General features: G+C 39.8%; 1 protein-coding gene across 1 annotated transcript in view; it reads left to right on the top strand.

Moving 5' to 3' along the window:
* Positions 1–8,968: 8,968 nt before the first annotated feature.
* Positions 8,969–19,209, top strand: part of PLPPR1 (phospholipid phosphatase related 1) — a 62,334-nt gene continuing 52,093 nt past the window's right edge. Inside the window, exon 1 of the mRNA XM_030237537.2 lies at positions 8,969–9,077. Within this exon, the coding sequence (XP_030093397.1) occupies positions 9,015–9,077 (63 nt within the window). The 5' untranslated portion in view covers positions 8,969–9,014. The remainder of the gene's footprint in view (positions 9,078–19,209) is intronic.

Raw genomic sequence — 19,209 nt, 5'->3', positions numbered from 1 at the left:
CTGCCCTTAGAAGTGGGCAGATTTGGGATATGGAGATTATACTTGATGGGGGTTATACTTCCCTTGGCTGCATAATGGGCACAGATAAAGAAAAGAGGAAAGAAAAAAAAAATTTTGTTTCATTGCTATTAGGGAGAGCTTCTACCAAGATGTTTTATATGAGGGAAAAGAGCAGGTAGGCTAGAAATCCTTTGTCTGTCTTGGCAAGGGATGAAGGTGGAGGTTTATAAACCAAGTGAACCGACAAAAGGTCCACATGAGATTGAGCTTGCTCCCGGGTGTGCAGGAGTTCTGTGCAGTCCTTGTGTGTCCCTGACAGCTCCACTGGCAGTATGAATTCCAGAATATAAGAGGAGCAAGAGGCCCTGGCCCTGGACCTCGTGGCCAAAGGCTACACTGTGGAGAGGCAGTTGTTTGTTTACTTTCATAATATTACAGCTTGCAATCAATACTCACACAGTTTGCTTAGCCCTGAGGGGACAAAATGAATGGGTTTTTTCTTTCTATCTGGAGTCCACTGGCTTGTGCCTGTTACATGACTAGTTTTTAAACCAGCTCACCAGGATTTTGAGAGGAAATTTCCAATGCAGAGTTCATTCCCTGGGAGAAGAAAAAATCAGAAATAAATAGAACCATGTTAATCATCTGATTTTTATTCTCTTACTCTGTCTAGCATTGCTGTGCTCTGTTCCTTCCCATGCTCATCTCAATATTTCTATGCCTGTTGATCTTTATACTATGACCTGTGTGAACACGCTCCAAAGTGTTGGCTTCCTGAGCTGTCAGAGAAGGGCAGTGGGAGGAGAGGGGTTTGGAAATTTACTCACACATGTCTGTCTGAGACCTGAGAGTAGCTGGCACGTTGCAGAAGCTTCGTCCTTGCACTTAAATGTGTGGATCAGCAGCTTGCTTGGGCTTAGGCTCAGCAGATGTGGCATACAAGAGCACCATGCAGCACATATTTTTGAAATGAGTTTTTAATATCGCGTTGGGATTCCCAAAATAAGTTCTGTGCAGAGCTGTGAAGCTCCTTTATAAATAAAAATATTTCTCATTCTTGCTAACACGTAAGCAGCCAATTGGTTTTTTTAATAGCTCAGTAGGTTTCAGTAGAACAGGTGGCTAAGGAGGTTTTGTAAAGAAAAAAACAAAACCAGTTTTCTGGAGTAAAGTAGAAATATTCTGAATGAAGAAAATGTCTTCGAATATTTTTTCTTAGAATACAGTATTTTAATAATTTTTAAATAATATTAAGTTGTTAAATCTTCTGCAAAACCCTGATGGTTTTGGGAGGGTAAGGGTAGAGTGTTTTCCAGAGGCTATTGTATTGATAGACAAAATTTTCAGTCTTGTGTTTTTGTGTCACAGGGAAAAGCTGTGGTCTGTTTTCCTCTCCTACCCTCCATCCCATAGGAGTTCTCCTGTTCATCCAGTTTTCCTCTCATCTGCACCATTCCATTGTTACCTTCTCTATTCTTGGAGCTTTCTTTTGCTTTCTTCTTTCTCTTCAACATCTCCCTCCTTTTCCACAGTTAAGAGCCTGAGGCGGAGGCTGCTGGTTTTCTCCTGTTGAAATTGTTCCGTTTCCTGAATGCCTTTGCATGGGGACTCACCAAATAGAATTGAATTGGTTTCAGAGGGTAATATTTGGTCACAAGCCCTTCATGATAGTATCCCAAACACCTTGAGGATCCTTGGTTTCCAGCCAGAACCTTGCAGGACTGAAGGTGCAAATCAGAAATGGTGTTGATTATTTTTTTGTGAGTTATGCAAATGAAACACTGAACATAGAACTCTCGTGGAATGCTTTACAGATGGTGATTTAGCATAAACAGAGTACCTGCATCTCAAGCCCATTATTAATAATCAAGTCAATCAGTTGCAGTTCTGGATCTCAACTGTGTTACTTTTGGAACAATAACCTGCTACATTTTCATTGCACTGGTCATGTAACTAATCTCTGTAATTCAGAATAGTAAGAGTTACATTAATGCTGACCACACCTGCAGTTTTATTGCTGTAAATACCCCTAGAGGGAGATGGAGTTTTAGTCAGTCAGAAGTAAAAAAAACAACCTGAAACATGCCTTTTGTCTTTGTTCAGGAAAGATCACAAGGCAAATTAATTGGTCTAAATCAGGGTGATGTGCCTTCAGGTGGAATGGGTGGAGGCCAGAAATAGTCTGCTTTTTTCCACAAGTGTTTGTTTAGATTCACTTTAAAATTTGAAAAACTGAAATGAGACCTAGAGCAGTTAGGTTTTTGGTTTTTTTTTTTTACTTAAAGGACAGTAAGGAGCAGGACAGTCTTGTAATCGCATGGATAAATTTAGTGGGTTCTGGTTTTTTTCTGGAGACTGCTTATTATATTTTTAAGGCATTCCCTAATGAAATTAGTTAGATTCCTTCTTTATTTGTCATGTACCACTTATCCTTTTGCAAGAAAGAGAGTAGCATTGTCAGCTATAGCAGGTAAAACCTTTTGTTCATACGGTTTTGCTGATGTGACACCACATTTCAGTGGGTTTCATTCAAAACAACACAAAGTAAGTGATACAGTGAAAATTGTGAAAATTTTCAGAAGGAATTCAGTGTCTCACCAAATGGAGCAGACCAACCGTGATGGTTCCAGACCTGCTGGACAAGGAGAGGTTCATGGGTTTGAGAGGGTTCAGAACTGGGCTTGTGGCCATTTTGTTTGGCTTTCTGGATGTTAGCACGCACATACCTGCTATGCACACAGATATGTTTGGGTTCTCTTTGACATCTGTAAAATTCTGGCCAAGTGGTATATAAATGAAAATTCTGTTGACAGAAGCTGTGTCATTGCAATTTCACTTTCCTCCCCACAGTGAGATGATGTTACATGGCCTCTGCTGTGCTGACATAACACTTGAACTCTCGTGAAGATATAAGTGGTGCACAACCCTTATCAGTCTGCCTATCCATAGATTTTGTACTGTTGCTTATCACTCAGTCATGGGATATTTTCTACATGAAGCTGGTAGCAAGGGAAAACAGCCCTAACAGCCCTTGAAATCTGAGGCATCACTTTATTACAGGTATCAAACTCTGCTTTGACACTAGGGATTCAGCAACACGTTTTTAAAAGTTATTAATGTAGCTTTTTTTCATAACCAGGTTGGCTTTCTACTAAGAGATATCATTTCAGATATGCTGTGAACTGTATTACTTAAGTATCACTGTTCTCTGTTGAGTGCTGAATATGAAGATGTGACTTTAGCCAGCAGAAAAGTGTCAGAATTCTCATCAGAGAAAGAAAAAATTTTCTGCCTTAAATGCTGCAAAGTATTTTTTAATGTAATGGTGAACATGTGTGGATTTATTTTGCATATTGTTTTTATTCCTTTTTTTGGCTGCTATTAGTGATATGTAATTAGTTTGTTGGCCAGGAGTCTGTGGAGACTCCTGTAAGGAGCACTTTTCACTGATAGGGCAATTTATCTGGGTGGTGTAGCTATTGAATGGTATTGTTCTTCTGGCAGAAACGAGGAGAGTTTATAATAAATTGTATTCTGGGGTGAGACCTAGATTCAGTAAACTGAGCTTCTGCTTTACCAGCTCAGTTCCTCTTTTCAGTGTTCTGGCAAAGTGGGACATTGTGCTGCTCACACAGGAGTGCTCTTGGAGACAGCCACCAGCTGAGGCCTGAAGCTTAGCACACAACATTTGTTTATTTGTTTATTGCCACTAGACAGCTTCACCTTTAACAGCTAAAGATCAAGCGTGACTCAGGCACTCAGGTTTGGACAGACATTTTTCCAGTCTCACACACCATGTTGCTGGTCTAGTGGCCATGGTGCTGGTGGCTCTCTGCCTCTCAGTTCACAGGGAATGGGTAAAGGGTTCTTTGATGATACAGGCAAGAGGCTTCCCTCTTTCTCAAGCCCCGGGGTGTGTAGGGCACACTTCCTCAAGGGCAACATGATCCAAAGGATAGCTTTCTCCTTTGCAGTTAAGAATGAGTATGTTGTGGGCCACTGAGGTAACAGAGTGCCGGTTGTCTGGTACCTTGTAGTTGTTGCAACCACTGTTATTTTCTTAGTTGTGCTGTTTTCAGGCAAGCTGAATGCATTGCATTTGGGTGCAAGGCTGGCAAGCAGATGTTATGCCACAAAGCCATTTGTGCTTTTTGTCACGTGGTTTGGCTTTTGAAGTGTGCCACCACTGTGGTTTCAATTACTTTAAAACAGTAAAGTCTGTACTTGGAATTTACTGACTGCCTTTTGCAGTAAAATCTTACCTTTTATTCCTTCAGCCCTTTTTTGTGCATCAGTTTGATTTATGTGGAAGAGAGCTTTGGGGAAAGGAATTTTAACCCTCTATTTTTCTGTTGCAAACCTGTTCAGAATTGCAGGCATGCTCATGGAGAGGTTGCACAGGGAAAATGTGGTGCCTTTGGACATGGCAGGTGAAGTTACAAGGAGAGAATGTGAGGCTGTCACATCTCGGGGAGTGTTTGATCAGCCCTTGTTTTGTAAGGTTGCAGTGTGTGTTCTGCTGGTTCCAGCAGCAAGCAGTCAGGGAAACCTGTATTCCTGAAATGTGCAATGAGGGCTGTGTGGTTCTTGTGCAGGAATTAGCAAGCACATTTCAAGTGCAGAGATTGTGTTGTCAAGTGGACAGAAAGCCTGACAGGAGTCTGAGTAGAATGTGTCTTTCCTCAGCCTGTACATTGAGTCATTCTGTGATGTTTGGCAAATTGCTTCAAGTGTTTCCCCCCACAAGAAATAGAGGACCCCCCTTTACAGTGAGATCTGTAAGAGATAGTATAATATATAGTGATTATAAAGATACAGGGTTTTTTGCCAAAGCTTGGATAATCATTCTTAGCAGCAGTATTATTTTTAATTTGTTTCCTTAACTAAATGGGGGTTTGGCATCAGCAATTTGTGTTTCAGTTGGGCAATGTGATCATTGATGGAATGGTGAGGAGGTTTTGATGATATTTTTTACTTGTAAACATAATTAATATTTTAATGAGAGTAAAGATCTTTATAATTTAAAGCCAATTGCCAACAGAGGTTTGCAAATTGCTAACATAAGGTTCAAGTAATTTGCATAAGGAAATACTGAAGTTTCAAGCATCTTTTACACTGTTACAAATAGTTGGTGTTCCTTCTAATATAATATTTACACCTTGTTTTGGGAGCATGTTTGCTGCTGAAAAGATCATGAAACTAAGAGGCCGAAATCCTTTTTTTTGTATTTGCATCACATCCTGGTTCCAAATGACCAGTGGTTACTCTCCTCACCTCTTTCCTGGTCAGGGAAGATTTGGGAATCTGCTCTGATGAGGGGGTGTCCCACATGTGCCAGTGGCTTTGTTGCTGCTGTGTTTTGTGTAGCAGCTCCTGGATTTCAGGCTGGTGGTCTCTGAGTTATGGCAAAACAAATAAGCACTGATCCTGCTAATCTGAAATGTAGTTAAAAACTGTGATGAACAGGGGCTGTTAGTATGCCTGGATTGCTGGTTTGAGTATTTTCCACAGAAGCCCAGCCATCCACTGTGGCAATATGTAAAACACAATGTTCATCTTCTCTTCCTACCACTGCAGGACATGGCTAAAAAACATAGGTTTGACCATAGGGTCTCCAGAGGAATAGACCACAAATTAACTGGTTTGATGACTGATCACACAGAACAACAGCTGAATGTGCTGTGTCTGCTGCAGGAACTTACACCACAGAGGCTCAGTGAATGCTAGCTTGTCCTAGATATGTCCTTCTTGCTGTCTGCCACATGCTCACATAAAAGGCTTTAGAAAATACCTGAATGGGGCATTCTGAAAGCTGTTCCCCTGGACAGACCCCTGAGGCAGGAAAATCTCTTCAGCTTGAATTCTCTTTTTCTTTGCTGTCCCTTTCTTTCAGTTTTCAATTAACTTATTTATATTCTCTGCCTCCACTTGTTCTCCCAGGAGATGCCAGGCCATAACCTCCTATGCTGTAGATGTGGGGCTTTCTGAAAATGCACAGGTGAGGTAAATTGAGCAAGATGAGAACTGATTTTGATTAATTCATAAATATTGCATTATACAATTATATATATATATATATATTTTATATATATATATATATATATATATATATATATATATATATATCTATATATATATATATATATATTGTTTTAAGAGTGGAAGAACCTCATAATACCAAAGCTTCAGATTATTAATATTCTCTCTACAGTGAATTCTGATTAGTTAGAATAGGTTTTACCAGTTCTACTCTCATGTAACATATGAGGCCTGAAAACGTCACAGCTACTGGGATCCAGAAAGACTCTTACAGTTTAGCTCTCATGAGTTTCTTAGCAATTCAGTCAAGTTGATAAAAATAGAAATAATAAATGGAGAAGGCTGATGCTGATATTATACCTTTTATTTGCCATTGCTTTGGTCAGAGGCTTTGGACTCCAAAAGTTTGTTCTATGTGAAGAGATCTGCATGGATTAGAAAACAAGACTTTTACCAAAAATTCTTTTACATTTTATGATGGTCCTTGGAGCAAAACTGTGTTCTCTCTGGCAGCTCTGCAGGCTGAAGCATCTGGGGTTTGCTGTAATCTTTTTTGCTGTCAGTATCCCTAGAGGACTCATTGCCAGCTGAAGAGAGACAAAAGATGATGCTCCCACCAAGACTGCACCTTTGCTTCCCTTTACTTCTTTGTCAAGTAACCTGAAGAAAAGACCGAGCACTGCTAGCTGAGAGTTTTCCCACAATCTGGGAATTAGCTGATCATGCAACCATTTGGTCTCTTCCTACTTCAGCCTGACACAAATGTGTCATCTCATAGGAGAGAAGCTGACATGTAAAATGCTTTCCCATAGCCAGTGCAGTTTCTTAAACCAGTGGTGCACAATAAGCTTAAAGGAACAGGCATAGTGATAAATATCTGTGAAATCTGAGTCCCCTAGTGTTAAATCAGGCAATTTTATATGACTATGAACCCTCAGTTTCTTTGCCAGTTTGTTCAGTTGCTTTCAGTCATTTGTTGGGAAAGGTATTTAAATTCTTGGATTGCCTTTCAACCCTCTGTTTTGGTTAGGAACACACATCAGTTGCAACTGAAGGCATACTTGGGGCTACAGTATGGTGTTATGGAAAATCTTGGTTATTTCTTACCTTATTCTGGTTAACCTTAGTCTAACCTTAGAAAATTTTCATTGAATAATGCTCTTTAAGCTGCTCTGACTCTTTAACCTGATATTCCACCAGGTTCCATGTTTGCCACATGAGCGCAAGAGCTGAGGGTATTAAAAGTGCTGTTAAAAAATTAATTACTGATTTTTTTTTTCCCCACGGTCCAAATGGGGTTGGATTACCTTGTCTTTTTTAAAGCAATCACACTAACCTCTGAGATAAACCCCATTTTATTTAATAAGTAAAGTTGAAGTCTGTTTGGAAAACAAGGTGTTTTGAGAATATTTGTATTTTACAATGGGATACAGTGTAAGATGGGAGCATCTGAGGTACATCACAGGTGACATTCCTGACTATTTTGTTTGCCCTGAAACTGTGTTTCTCAATGCTTAGCAGTTCAGAAGCTATTCCTGACACAGCTTGTGGCCTCACTGGAGTCACAGTCACTCTGCTGTGCCTAAATCCATCATATACATTGTGTGTTTTACAACTGTGGGTCAGACTGTGAGGAGCTGAGATAAGGAATACATTTAATAGTTCATAGGTGGTGAGACAAGGGCTGCATCATGGTGCAGGTGGCAAGCACTGGCAGCTGATCCAGCTCCTCCATCATAACCTCAGGTGAACTCACTTGGGCTGATCATGGTATTGGTCCCAGGAACTCTGCTGAGAGCTGGTGAGAAAGCACTGACCTCTTTGTGAACCTCACAGGCTCCACGTGCCTGAATTGCCACCCAGGTGCCAGGTGAGGTCACAGAGTCACGGGAAGATGCTGTGCAAAGCACCCTCTGCAAAATACATCAGTTTCCATCTCCCTCCTCCTCCCTGGCCCTGACACATGGAAGAGCTTGTCATCAGGGCAGAGTTTCTTTGTGAGTGTTGCAAGTGAGGCTGGACCCGCCTGAATCTGTGCTTTGCATGTTGTGCTCGAGTTAAAATTGATAGCAGAGGATTTTGGTTCTCTCCTGTCTCTCGTGCTTTGTGCAATCCTGCACCTGGCAGCTCTGGGCTACACACAGCTTTTCCAGCTTCCCTTCTACTCTGTATCTTCCTGTAAAGGCCTTTAAACCCGACTTAGCTTCATGTGTTGCCTCATGCATGCAGAAGAAGACACAGGCTGTCTGTAAAATTTTTGTTAGTCTTCTTTTCTCTGCTTCCTCTACTTTTCATGCAAAAATAGTGTCTTAGCACACTGTTACAGGATTATGTTAATTAGGATAGCCAGCAGCCCGAAGTAATACTAACTGCTAGAGTTTGGTGTGTTAATGTATGAATTCATATCAGGACAGAAAAGGCCCAGGTCTTCACTGCTTTTTCTTGTTGTAGGTAAAGAGTTTTTGTGCATAACACATGCTGTCATCTTGAGCAGATTTATACAGATAAACATTCCGATCATGTGCACAGCCAGTCTACTGTAAGGTTATCTCTCAAAGTGCAAGTTTAAAAGTCAATTACCAAAATTTCCTGGTTTAAAACACACTGTAGGCAGGTCAGTGGGCTGAAAATGTGATTTTACAATTCGGAAGAAGAATCTTTTGCTTGGGAGTGGATTGTATTTAAGGAAAACTATTGTATTCCTTATCACCCTTCGATCTCTGTATGGTGTATCCTGTAACCTATGTCTGTCTCTTCTTTTGTGTTGTAAAGGGAGAGCTGTCTCGGGGTGTTTTGTACACAGGCAGACCTTGAAGTTCTTACTAGACTGTGTCCTTGGTCTATTAGGTCCATGCTCTGTGTTATGATCTAATTTTGGAGTTTGCAAAAATGTGAAATATACTGAAATACCTCTGTCTTTTCTTTTTCAGGATATAAAGTTTTGAACAGTGCCTCCCCAAGAAGTGTGATGAGAAATGGCTTTAGGAAACAATACCCAGAGAAGTTATTCCATCATCCCCTGTTTCATCTTTGTTGAGGTGAGTGCAGCATTCAGCTGCCAGGCCAGCAGAGAAGGCAGCTCTTCCCTGCAGGAATTAAGTAATTTGTTAGCAGTTTTATTTGTAGGAAAGGATGCTGTCTTAGTTGATCACATAGATATCCATGTTCATACTTAGTGCCATCAGATCCCCCTGAAAAAGTCCTGCATGAGTTATCCAGATCTCAGGGACAAGCGTGCAAGAGCAGGGAGAGGCACTGGGTACCCAAGACTTCTCTGTCTGATTTTCTGGCTTGTCCTGTGGTGGGCAGTAGCTGCAGGTGTAGGTCAGCAGCAGGTGATTGCCCATCCTCCTCACACCTCTCTCCATCTTGGTGCTGCACAGGGACTAAAACTCACTCAAGGAAATTTCTGGTCTCACAGTCTGGTGCTTCATGGGCTTGGGAGGCAACACTCAGCTCTGATTTCAGTTCAGGTGCAACATAAAATGTAGATGAGGCATGCCTGACCTTTAAGTGTGATGAAGAAGGTTGGCTAGCACAAGGGCTAAGAATTGTCCAGCAGTGAATCTGCAGTTAATGCTCCATGTCTTCATTAAAGGCAGTCGGTGTGGTGGGGTTTTTATTTATTAATTTATTAGTTTATTACTTTAATCCATACAGATGGTAGGTTGTGGTTCTTATTTTACTTAGCCTAACACTGATAGACTGGCCAACATTCATCATTCAAATCCATGATTGTTCAGCTGGTGCTTATAAGGCTGGGACAGTTTTCCTGGCAAGGGAAGTGACTCTGTGTTTCCAGGGAGGATAGAAGCTTCCATCATCTTTAGATGGTAAAAAGTAGATAACTGCCTGTAAATAATCAGTATATATAAATATATATAAATATATACGTATATAGAAATACATATTTATATTATTTATATACATATTTATGTATTTTATATAACTAGTATATATAAATATATAAATAACCAGTATATAGAAATATATATATAAATATAAATAAATAACCATCTCTGTAAATAACCACCTTCAGAGCCATCTGTCTTGGATGGAATGCTCATTCTTTGGCCCCAGTTCTGAGGCAACTTGAGCTCTTCCATAAGAGAAGTGCCCGGAACTGTCAAAGGATTAATTGTTGTTCTGATGGAGACAATGGGTCGCTGGTTTGTTATAATAGCTAGAGAAAGAAACGATAAAAATGAGTGAAAAGCAGAAATGAGGTCAGAAAAACACCCTATAAAAACAATCAGGAATGAGATGTCTCAAATTTATTGCTTAAACAAGAAGCTCTTTAGAAGAAGAAGAAGAAGAAGAAGAAGAAGAAGAAGAAGAAGACTTTTAGTTCTCTAAAGAATTTAATGATGGGCCTGGTTGGCAACTTGTGACAGTGACATAAATTGTTCCTCCTGTAGACAAGATTGACATGAGAATTTTTTGCTCCGTAAATGTACATTGCTTGTCTTTTCACATAGTTGATTTGCTGATTAAAACACAACATTAATTTAAAAATCAGTCAAAGCCAGAGAGGTAGTGTCTGAAACTATGTTCTCTCTGCTCCATTCTTCCCCTCTTTGTCCACAGTACAGATTTTTAATGTAGCACTAGTGGGACTACAAATTCATAGACTTGTGTCTAGCACTGTAGCATTAAACAACAGGAAATCTAATTTCCTGCAGGGAGTGCAGAGATGATTGATAGTAGCCATTCCATCTGAAAATCCCTGTAAATTTTAAGACACACTAAAGGTGTTTTTCTTTTCCCACTGCAGTGCTTTTGAGACTAAATTTAAGTGGTTTTTTGGTTTTTTTTTTTATCAGAGGAGCTGCCCCAGACACCAAGCCCTGTGCTGGTAACCTGGGTCAGGACAGACCCTATTTTTGTTGCTTTGAAGCAACCATGAGAATTGATTAGCAGTGTGACACCTTGCTGTTGCTGTGAAAAGCAGGACAGCTAAAAATAATGCTGCCTGCTTTCCTGAAAATGTTTTTCTGTGGAAGAACAATCCAGCAGCAGCCATGCTAGCTGAACATAATAGGAAAAGAGATTGTCAGTAAAAAAATTATCACAGGCCTGTTCCCCAGAATGTGCTGTCTCCCCACTGGGATCTTGTCCTCTGATTAAAGATTTTGAGATATTTGCTCTTAAGAAAATGATGCTGAGCCTTGATTGTCATGTCAGATGCCCTGCCATTAGCTATTTGCTAACTGCCTATGCTACAGCGTGCCTTCATGCAATTGTGGTGACAGAGGCAGAAATGAGGTGTCACAAGTTGTTGGGGCACTTTAAATACCATCATGCTTCAGTCTGTACAAATATGACACAGTTTCAGCCGCTATTCTAATTTCCATTTTTTTTCCCATTTCATTTTCCTCCCACTGAACTAACTTGTAGCAGTTAGTTATTATGGAACCTGACCTGAAGATGAATGGCTCATTATAAAAACTTAAACCCTGTGCCTGACTCTACAAATTCCTTTTTATGTTCAAATCTGAAGGTTTTAATAATAAGGAGATAACATGTGATGTCTAATCTGAAATGACAGAAATGTTTAATCAACATTTTCATTCCCTAATTGGAAATACAATGTCACATTATGAGTGGATTTAAAGGCTAAATAGGGAATCATTAAACTGATTTTGATCCACTTATCAAATCTGAGTCCCTCTCCCAAATAATGCAGGCAGCTTTCTGGAGGATTCTTTATTATATTATAAGAGGTGTCATTACAGTCTGATATTTGTCGCCAAATGTCTGTGAAGATTTGATGCAGTACATTTTGTAAACATTTAAATGTTTACAAAATGTACAAACATGTAAACATTTAACTAGGATGTGCAGGAGACTGAGATTCTCCTTTTCCCTACCCTCCTTTGCAGACAGCATCCTGAAAGAAGCCTTCAGGAGCCTGTCTCCCAGCCTTGGTTTGCATTAGGCAGAGGTTAAATAGTAGTGCAGAGATGCCCCACTCCACAGGTTCCAGAGCCCTTTGGAGTCAGTGATGGACCCAGAGATGCTTTTGCTATGCCCTGGGTCTATCCCAACAAATGCAAGTGGTGCACAGCAGCCTGTGTGAGGGTTTGTTGCTGGCCAGGACTGACCACTGGGGTGGTCTCGAGGATGGCAGGCAAGCATGAGAGAAAGGAGGAGAGGCAGCGTCTGGGATGACAGGAGGAAAATTATCCCTTTCTTCCTTTTCCACTTATGGTGGCCAAAGCTCTTTGTGGGGCATCTCCTCTCTCCTTCGCCTGCTGGGACAGAGCAGTGCCAAAAACATCTGTACCAACATTTCAGCGCATCTGTGCCATTGTTTTGCTACCCTGCTTTACAAGGTTTGATCCAGGGAGTGCTGTGTTCCATCTCTCCATGGCAGGATGTGTGCTGGTTGAAGGTGGAGAAAGGTACAATCACACCTGGCAGGTGCATTTGTACATGAAAGTACAGCCAGTTTTCTGAAGGTGAGGAATAAATTGTCAGAATGAATAATCTTCCTGAGGTCTGGGCAGTGCTAGTAATAGAAGTGAGAGAAGTGCAATGCCTGTCAAATTCCAGTCCTCTTCCCGTGGGACTGGTGAGCTACCCTGAGGTCTTCATCCCGCACTGTTTTCCATGCTCTGTGCTCTTGCCCTCTCTTTGTTCCTCTCATTTTGGCAGTTGGGTTTCTAGGAGAAAACTCAGGCTAAGGGGCTGCAGGAGAGAGTCCAGTATGGCTTTGAATTTGGTGGGTCTGAGTGTTGTCCTGGCTTTTGCAGCCTGTTTGACGCTCATCATTAGTGACAGGAAGTGCAAGGGGATGTGATAATTGCATTTAGCAAATAGATGTTGGAGGGAAATTTCCATACTGTGAGTAAACAGCATCCCCACAACTACACATGACTGCAGGGGGAAGGCATGAGAACAACTTCAGAGCCATTGTTTGTGTTTGAATGGTGGTTCTTGAAGAAGCAGTATCCTTTCCTTCCTGCAAAGAAAGGAGAGTAAGGACTGTAATGGCTCTCTAGGCAACAAAAGGAGAAATTTGGTCTGGGGTTTCTGCTGATGAGGCATTTTCTACTTCCTTTTTCCTCCTCCTCACACTGCAAGCCCTGGCCTGAGGGCTTGAGCTATTTCAGGGAGTTATCTAAGGATTTATTTTCAAGAGCAGCTACTCCTGAAGGTGTTGGGCACATCTGAGGTGTCTCTTTGCACATGAAAATACTTAAAATTTTCTGGAATCAGATTTAATTAAATTCTCCTAAATTGATCAACGAGTTACCAAAAGGTTTTGATATCTGACTGATGTATATTCTTCATTGTCCTTCATTGTGGATTATCGTAATCCTGACTTTGACAAGGTAATAGGGGCAGACTCAAATATGTAACACCATTAAAACTTAAAACATTGGACATCTTTAAATTCTGTAATCTGCAGATCCCACTTTTTCACACTAAATCCATTATTCTGCCCTCAGGAAAGCTTTTGCAGGCAGAGTGAAAACTGTTTCTTCTTGACAGCCCGATATATAGGACATTGCAAAGGGCTGAGGATTTTACACAGAAAATATCTTCTCCCCTTCCCCCAAATGAATAAAATAAAAAATCTGAAAAATAAAACGTTCTAGTCTTACATTAATTTTGGTACAAGCTTGGATTTGAGCTGTTGGTATGCTGTAACCTCGCAGGATTTCTGTTTCTTCAGTGGGGTACATTTTCCTTTACTTTTGGCTATTTTGTGTTTGGACAGATTGAATCATCTTCAAACATCAGTTCAAATGTAATTTTAAAAAAAAGTTTCAACTTACAGAAGCACTGAAGGAAAGCATTCTTCCTCCTTGCCCACATGCATTTTCTTGTCAGAACTTTGTGTAGTCAAGCCGACAGCTGAACTACCGAGTAGCAGGAGAATTTCTGCAATACTGAAATCATTTGTGTGAGAGAGACAAGTGCCTCTTGAACTTCTGTTTGTCATCAGCATCACAGCAGGGCTTGGGGAGCTGTGAAAAAATCAGTGAATTTAGAACATTTGTGACATACGCGGCACTTGTTTTACTATAATTTCTTGGTTAGGTGTTCTGAAAATTAAAAAGGTTTTTGTACATTTGGGTGTACTGGCTTGTGCCCTCTGGTTTTTTAGCTGTATTTCAGAAGTATGAAATGACCTCTTATGTTTGCTGTAGTCCTCAAAGTTACATTTGTAAGACATTGAATGTATTGGAAGTGACTTTTTATTTGCTTATTTTAAAAAAAGAGTAATTTGTCTCATAAAAGCTTGCTGGTTGTTTAGAGCTTTAATAATATTAAAATTACATAAAGGACAGAGTGATATTAGATTGCAATTTTGGATATTCAAAATACAGTGCTTTTGCCAAGATAATGTCAAGCTCTCCTAGAGAGTGCAAAATAAATCCTGTCACAATTTGCCATAACCTTCAAATGGAAAATCTTCCCAAGGTGAACTAACTTGGAAACAGCTGCAGCCCTCAGTGACACTGTTCCTCCCTTCTCCATCCATGCCGTGCTTGGATGTGCTGTGCTGCTCCACTGGGATGCTGTGAGGACAAAGTGCCCCAGGGATGAGTCATGTGCTGGTGTTGTATGGGCTGCCTGTCATTAGCTGCCCACTTAGGCTGTGAGAGTCGGTGCTGACAGATGCTGTGCAAAGGGGAATGTTTCTGCATAAATCCCTGTGCTTCCGACACTTCTGTGTCTTGGGATTCATTGTTTCTGATTTTATTCACTCGCCATATGTATCCATTTCTCCTTGTTGCTCTTTCTAAAAAAATCTCTTTATGTTCCCCATTTGTCACTCATTCCTCAGCATTTGCTTTTTGTCCTCCACATACCTCCTTTTTTCCAGGTGACTGGATAACTCCGTATTGTAAAATTGGCTTAATCTCAGTGAATAGGTGTCTCTTGAACATTGGATTAGTTTTGTTGAATTGCTAAGCAGCTTTCATATTACCTGACTATAAAAAAAACCCTTCAAAGTGCTTCACAATTAGGCAGAGAGCATAAATGACTCTTGGCCAAAGTAGGAGCTGTGAAATAAATCTGATTATTACTTGATTCTCCTTAGCTTCCTGAGGCCCTATTAAAATTAACATTAAGGTGTTGCCATGAGAATTTAGGTGCTTTACTGAATTTTTCTTTAAAACATAACTTTTTAAGGAAGGAAGGCTTGTATTCCTGCTTGTAGACACTTGAAGGCTTTTCTAATCCTTCCCTTTATTCTGAAAACTTCCCATTGCAAATAATCCATTTGAAAACTTGAATAACATCTTACAGTTTCCTCTAATGAATCTGGTAGACTTTTCCAGGAAGGGATTAAAGGTACCAAAAGTTCTTTGTATTTATGAGTAATAAAAAAATGCATTTGGAAGTAGAGAAAAATGCTATGAACAAATTGCTTTACCTGTTTGCATTCTGCCTTGACGGTAGACAACACTTTTGAGAGCTACTGTAATTTATAATATGTTGTGTCCTGTGTTTAATCAGGTTTCTAAGAGAAGGAACTGTACAGGTTTTTTAAAATACTTAGCAGTTAGAGAGATTGTATTTGCTCTGGTTCTGAAGTACAAATGCATTTTTCTCATTTGTTAGTTAAAACAAACCCCGCAGTTTTTTTGCTAGAAAAGCTACTGATCAGAAAGTTTATGTAAGCCTTTGAGAAAAGGGGTTGTGAACCAGGCACTATTCATGCAGGTGTTCTGTGTGTACAGAAGTCTGCAAACCATATTTGAGGCCTTTTAAGTTGGAAGATATTTTCAGTAATTACTGAGCTGCTTTAACTAGGCCTAAAATAGCAATGTGAAAATACACAGGGCACAATATCTAACTGCCCATTTTTTCCCTTCTTTCTTTTCAGAAGTATATTTAGGTTTTAGTTTTGTGGATATTGCTGTAAAGCCCTTAATGCATTAACTTTTGTTTCTTTTCCTGCTTCAAAAACCTGAGGGATTTTCATGTTTTCCTTCCCAAGCACACAACACAGAGCTATTTATTTGCTCAGACACATGCAAATTTGGAGATCAAGAAAGGTGCAGTGCATTATCAAATTATTGGCTGCTCTGTGATACACCTGCACCATTTCCTCTGGTCTGGAACTCTGAATAAACTCTTTTTAATGCTTTGGTCTGTAGGAATATCTCTGCACTTGCTTATAATGATAATTTGCATGAAGTCTAAAAAGAGTGGAAAGGAATCAATAAGGACTCACAAATGCAGTCTAAGTAACCCTTAGTACAACAGTCAAGCCTTTGCAGAGCTGAGCAGTGGGAAAGACATGAAAAATGCAGGAGCAAAAGAAGATGCTTTAAGCATATTTTGAAATATCAAACCCATCCCAATTTTTTGACAGTAGCTTTGACATCATGAGAATTTTTAAAGGTGGAATAGGTCTTTTCAAGTACCATGCCCAGTTTCATCAGGACTTGATTTTTGGTTCCAGACCAGCCACTCCAGACATTGAAAAGGAGGACTTTTTTCAGCAGTGTTTTAAGGGTGAAGTCATTAACATCAGCCTTATGGCAAAAAGGTTTGTTTCAGTGATTTAGCTTTGAAAAAATATTGGCGTTTTTTGCTCTCTAGAAATTCCAACTGAATTTTAATACCAGATTTAGGAATTGGTCTGTGAAGCCTTGTGCACCCTATACAAACCTAAGGTACTGCATCAACCCAGAACTTCTCCAAGCGTCTGGCAACATTTGAGTGCCTTTGTGTGGATAGCAAATAGCTTTTGAATTGTGAGATCTTCTCCCTCTAAAGCACAAATGGATAATCCAGTTGCCAGTACCTGAGTAACATGAAATAAATAAACCTGTTATGAATGCAGGAGAATGTCGCAACAACAACAAAATCTTTCTGGAGAAATGATTCTTTATGTTTCTGTATTTCTAACTTGCTTGCCCAGTGCACCTCAGGTTTTATGATCTTATTTTAACTCCTGGGGCATTCTGAAGGGACAGAATCTGGTGCTTCTTCTCAGCCCATTCCCACATCCCAGCATTTTTGCAATAAATAATTCTTCTCTGATGTGTTTCCTTCACTGGTGTATTTCACCAGGAATTTCTGTGAGGTGGTGGATATAGAGCCAAGCAGGTTGCAGATCCCATTCCTGAAGTCAGAGCAAATGCCTTTTGCACAGGTAGGCTTGCACAGATCATTTTGTCACAACTGTGGCTGCTGCTCAGTGGAGCTGCTGAAGAGACTGAAGGAAAGTGGATCAATATGGACGTGTTTGCAGGAAATAAGTGAGACAGTAGGAATTGATGCTTTGAGAGTTGTTGCATCTTGTGCACATGATGCTAAATGGGCACTCAGATCTTAACACACATGAAATTACTACTCATGATGGTGTGTGCTTACAACAATGGTGACAGACTGACCCTCAGTTGTAGAGCTCATGAGCCTTCATGGATTATCTTTCAGCTTGATGCCATGCCTAAAATAATATTTCTGATTCAGAAGTTTGGGCTAGGGTCAGGTTTAGGATGTCTGTATAAATTCACAATGATAAATTGTTCTAGGTCTTCCTAGAACACTCCAGTTTTAAGTTAAAGAATCAGGAGTTAAGATGTATCTTTGTCTTGAAACAGAGTGATTTAATGGTCAAGATTTCTGTTGCAGATAAACTTTTAGAAATGGTTGTTAGGTGCATGGTTGATCAATATTTTACTGAGAACATAGTCGATTTTTAACGAGTTGTTTCACAGTTCAGGAAACCAAATGGGTGCTCATAATGGTGGTAACTCTTACTTTTGAGTGACATCTGCATCACACTGCACACCCTGAGAGTCCCAAGGGTGTCTGTGGTCCCTACCAGCAGAGATTCTGCTTGTTTGCAGAGAGTCAGTGCAAAGAGCCTAAAAGATTAAAACATACTCCAAAACCCGCTGTGCACTCCTTTCTCTTATCATTTCCTTTATGACCTAAACATAACAGCAGATGAACGGAAGAAACCATGTAACGGGATGGGCTTAAAATGAATTTGAATAATTGGTTAACATTTTGCAGTTCTAGGGCACTATTAACTTTTTATGATTCTAGAGTAATTATTGATGAGGCCTTTGAAAAATATGCTGCAATAAGATTAAAGCAACTTGGAAATAATGATGCAGTTATTGGTGGAGCTGCTGTCAGTTTTCTCATGCGTTCAGGACAGTGCATCCTGTGACTTAAAGGATAACTACCTTTGGTATTATAATGGCCAAATTTTTCCTGTGTTTCCTTCTCCCACCTGTTAAATGCTGCATGTCTATCCCCAAAATCAATAATCTGTTGTTCGTTGTGACTTCTGGAGTTTAGACTTTGCATACCTGGCAGGAGCTCTAATAATAATGAAAATCCTGTATGAATACTTTTTACATACTTCACTAAAGCACAGAAATTTAGTGTGTGATTTTTATGTGCAGATGTACAGCATTATTGAATTAATATCACCTTTATTTAATTTACACCATATATAACACACTGCTTGGTTTCTCAAAACTCTTTGTGAGTTGTGCATGCTTCATGGAGAGAATAAGGTTAGAGAGGCTTTAAAATAGTTTGTGTTACTTTTTCACAGTGGAGCTATTGATTGAGTTTCCATTTGGTTTACTGTAGTCTCAACACTGCATTTTTTATAAAATTACAGCAGAAATATCTGTAAATGTACTGCATAAATGTAGTCTAGTTTCTTATTTGAGCCTGACCAATGTAAGATTCCAGTTATAATGGAGTGAATTAACTTTTTGGACAGCAGATTTACTTTTATGAGTTTTATAGTTGTGCTAATATTTGACTTACAGCTAGCTAGGTCAGTAGTCATCAAGGATCTTCATGATCTTATTTAAACCAGCCAAAGCAAAAATCAGTTCAGCTCTCTTACAGTGATGGGGAACATACTGAAACTCTCAAACTGATCCAGTTGTGGGAACAGAGGTGGTTTATGCAGGGTGTAAATGTGGTATCAAGTGAGTAAATGCTAGCATTGGTTTAACAAGCTGAGTTTCAGGCTTTTTCATTCTTATTGGAAATATATTTCTATAGAAGGAGTAAAGCAGTTTGGGACTTGGAAAAAACTCAAACTATCTGTGTTTGGACAAGAAAGGCAGCCAGGGTCTACCAAGTGAATAATAAACCCAAGTTTTTACTCATTTGAGTTAAAAAGAAAGGCCATAGACTCATAGAATGATTTAGGTGGGAAGA

Source organism: Serinus canaria, chromosome Z, assembly GCF_022539315.1.
Source record: "Serinus canaria isolate serCan28SL12 chromosome Z, serCan2020, whole genome shotgun sequence".
Lineage (NCBI taxonomy): Eukaryota > Metazoa > Chordata > Aves > Passeriformes > Fringillidae > Serinus > Serinus canaria.
The sequence above is the reverse complement of the archived record's forward strand: the minus strand, read 5'-3'. Positions and strand labels throughout refer to the sequence as shown.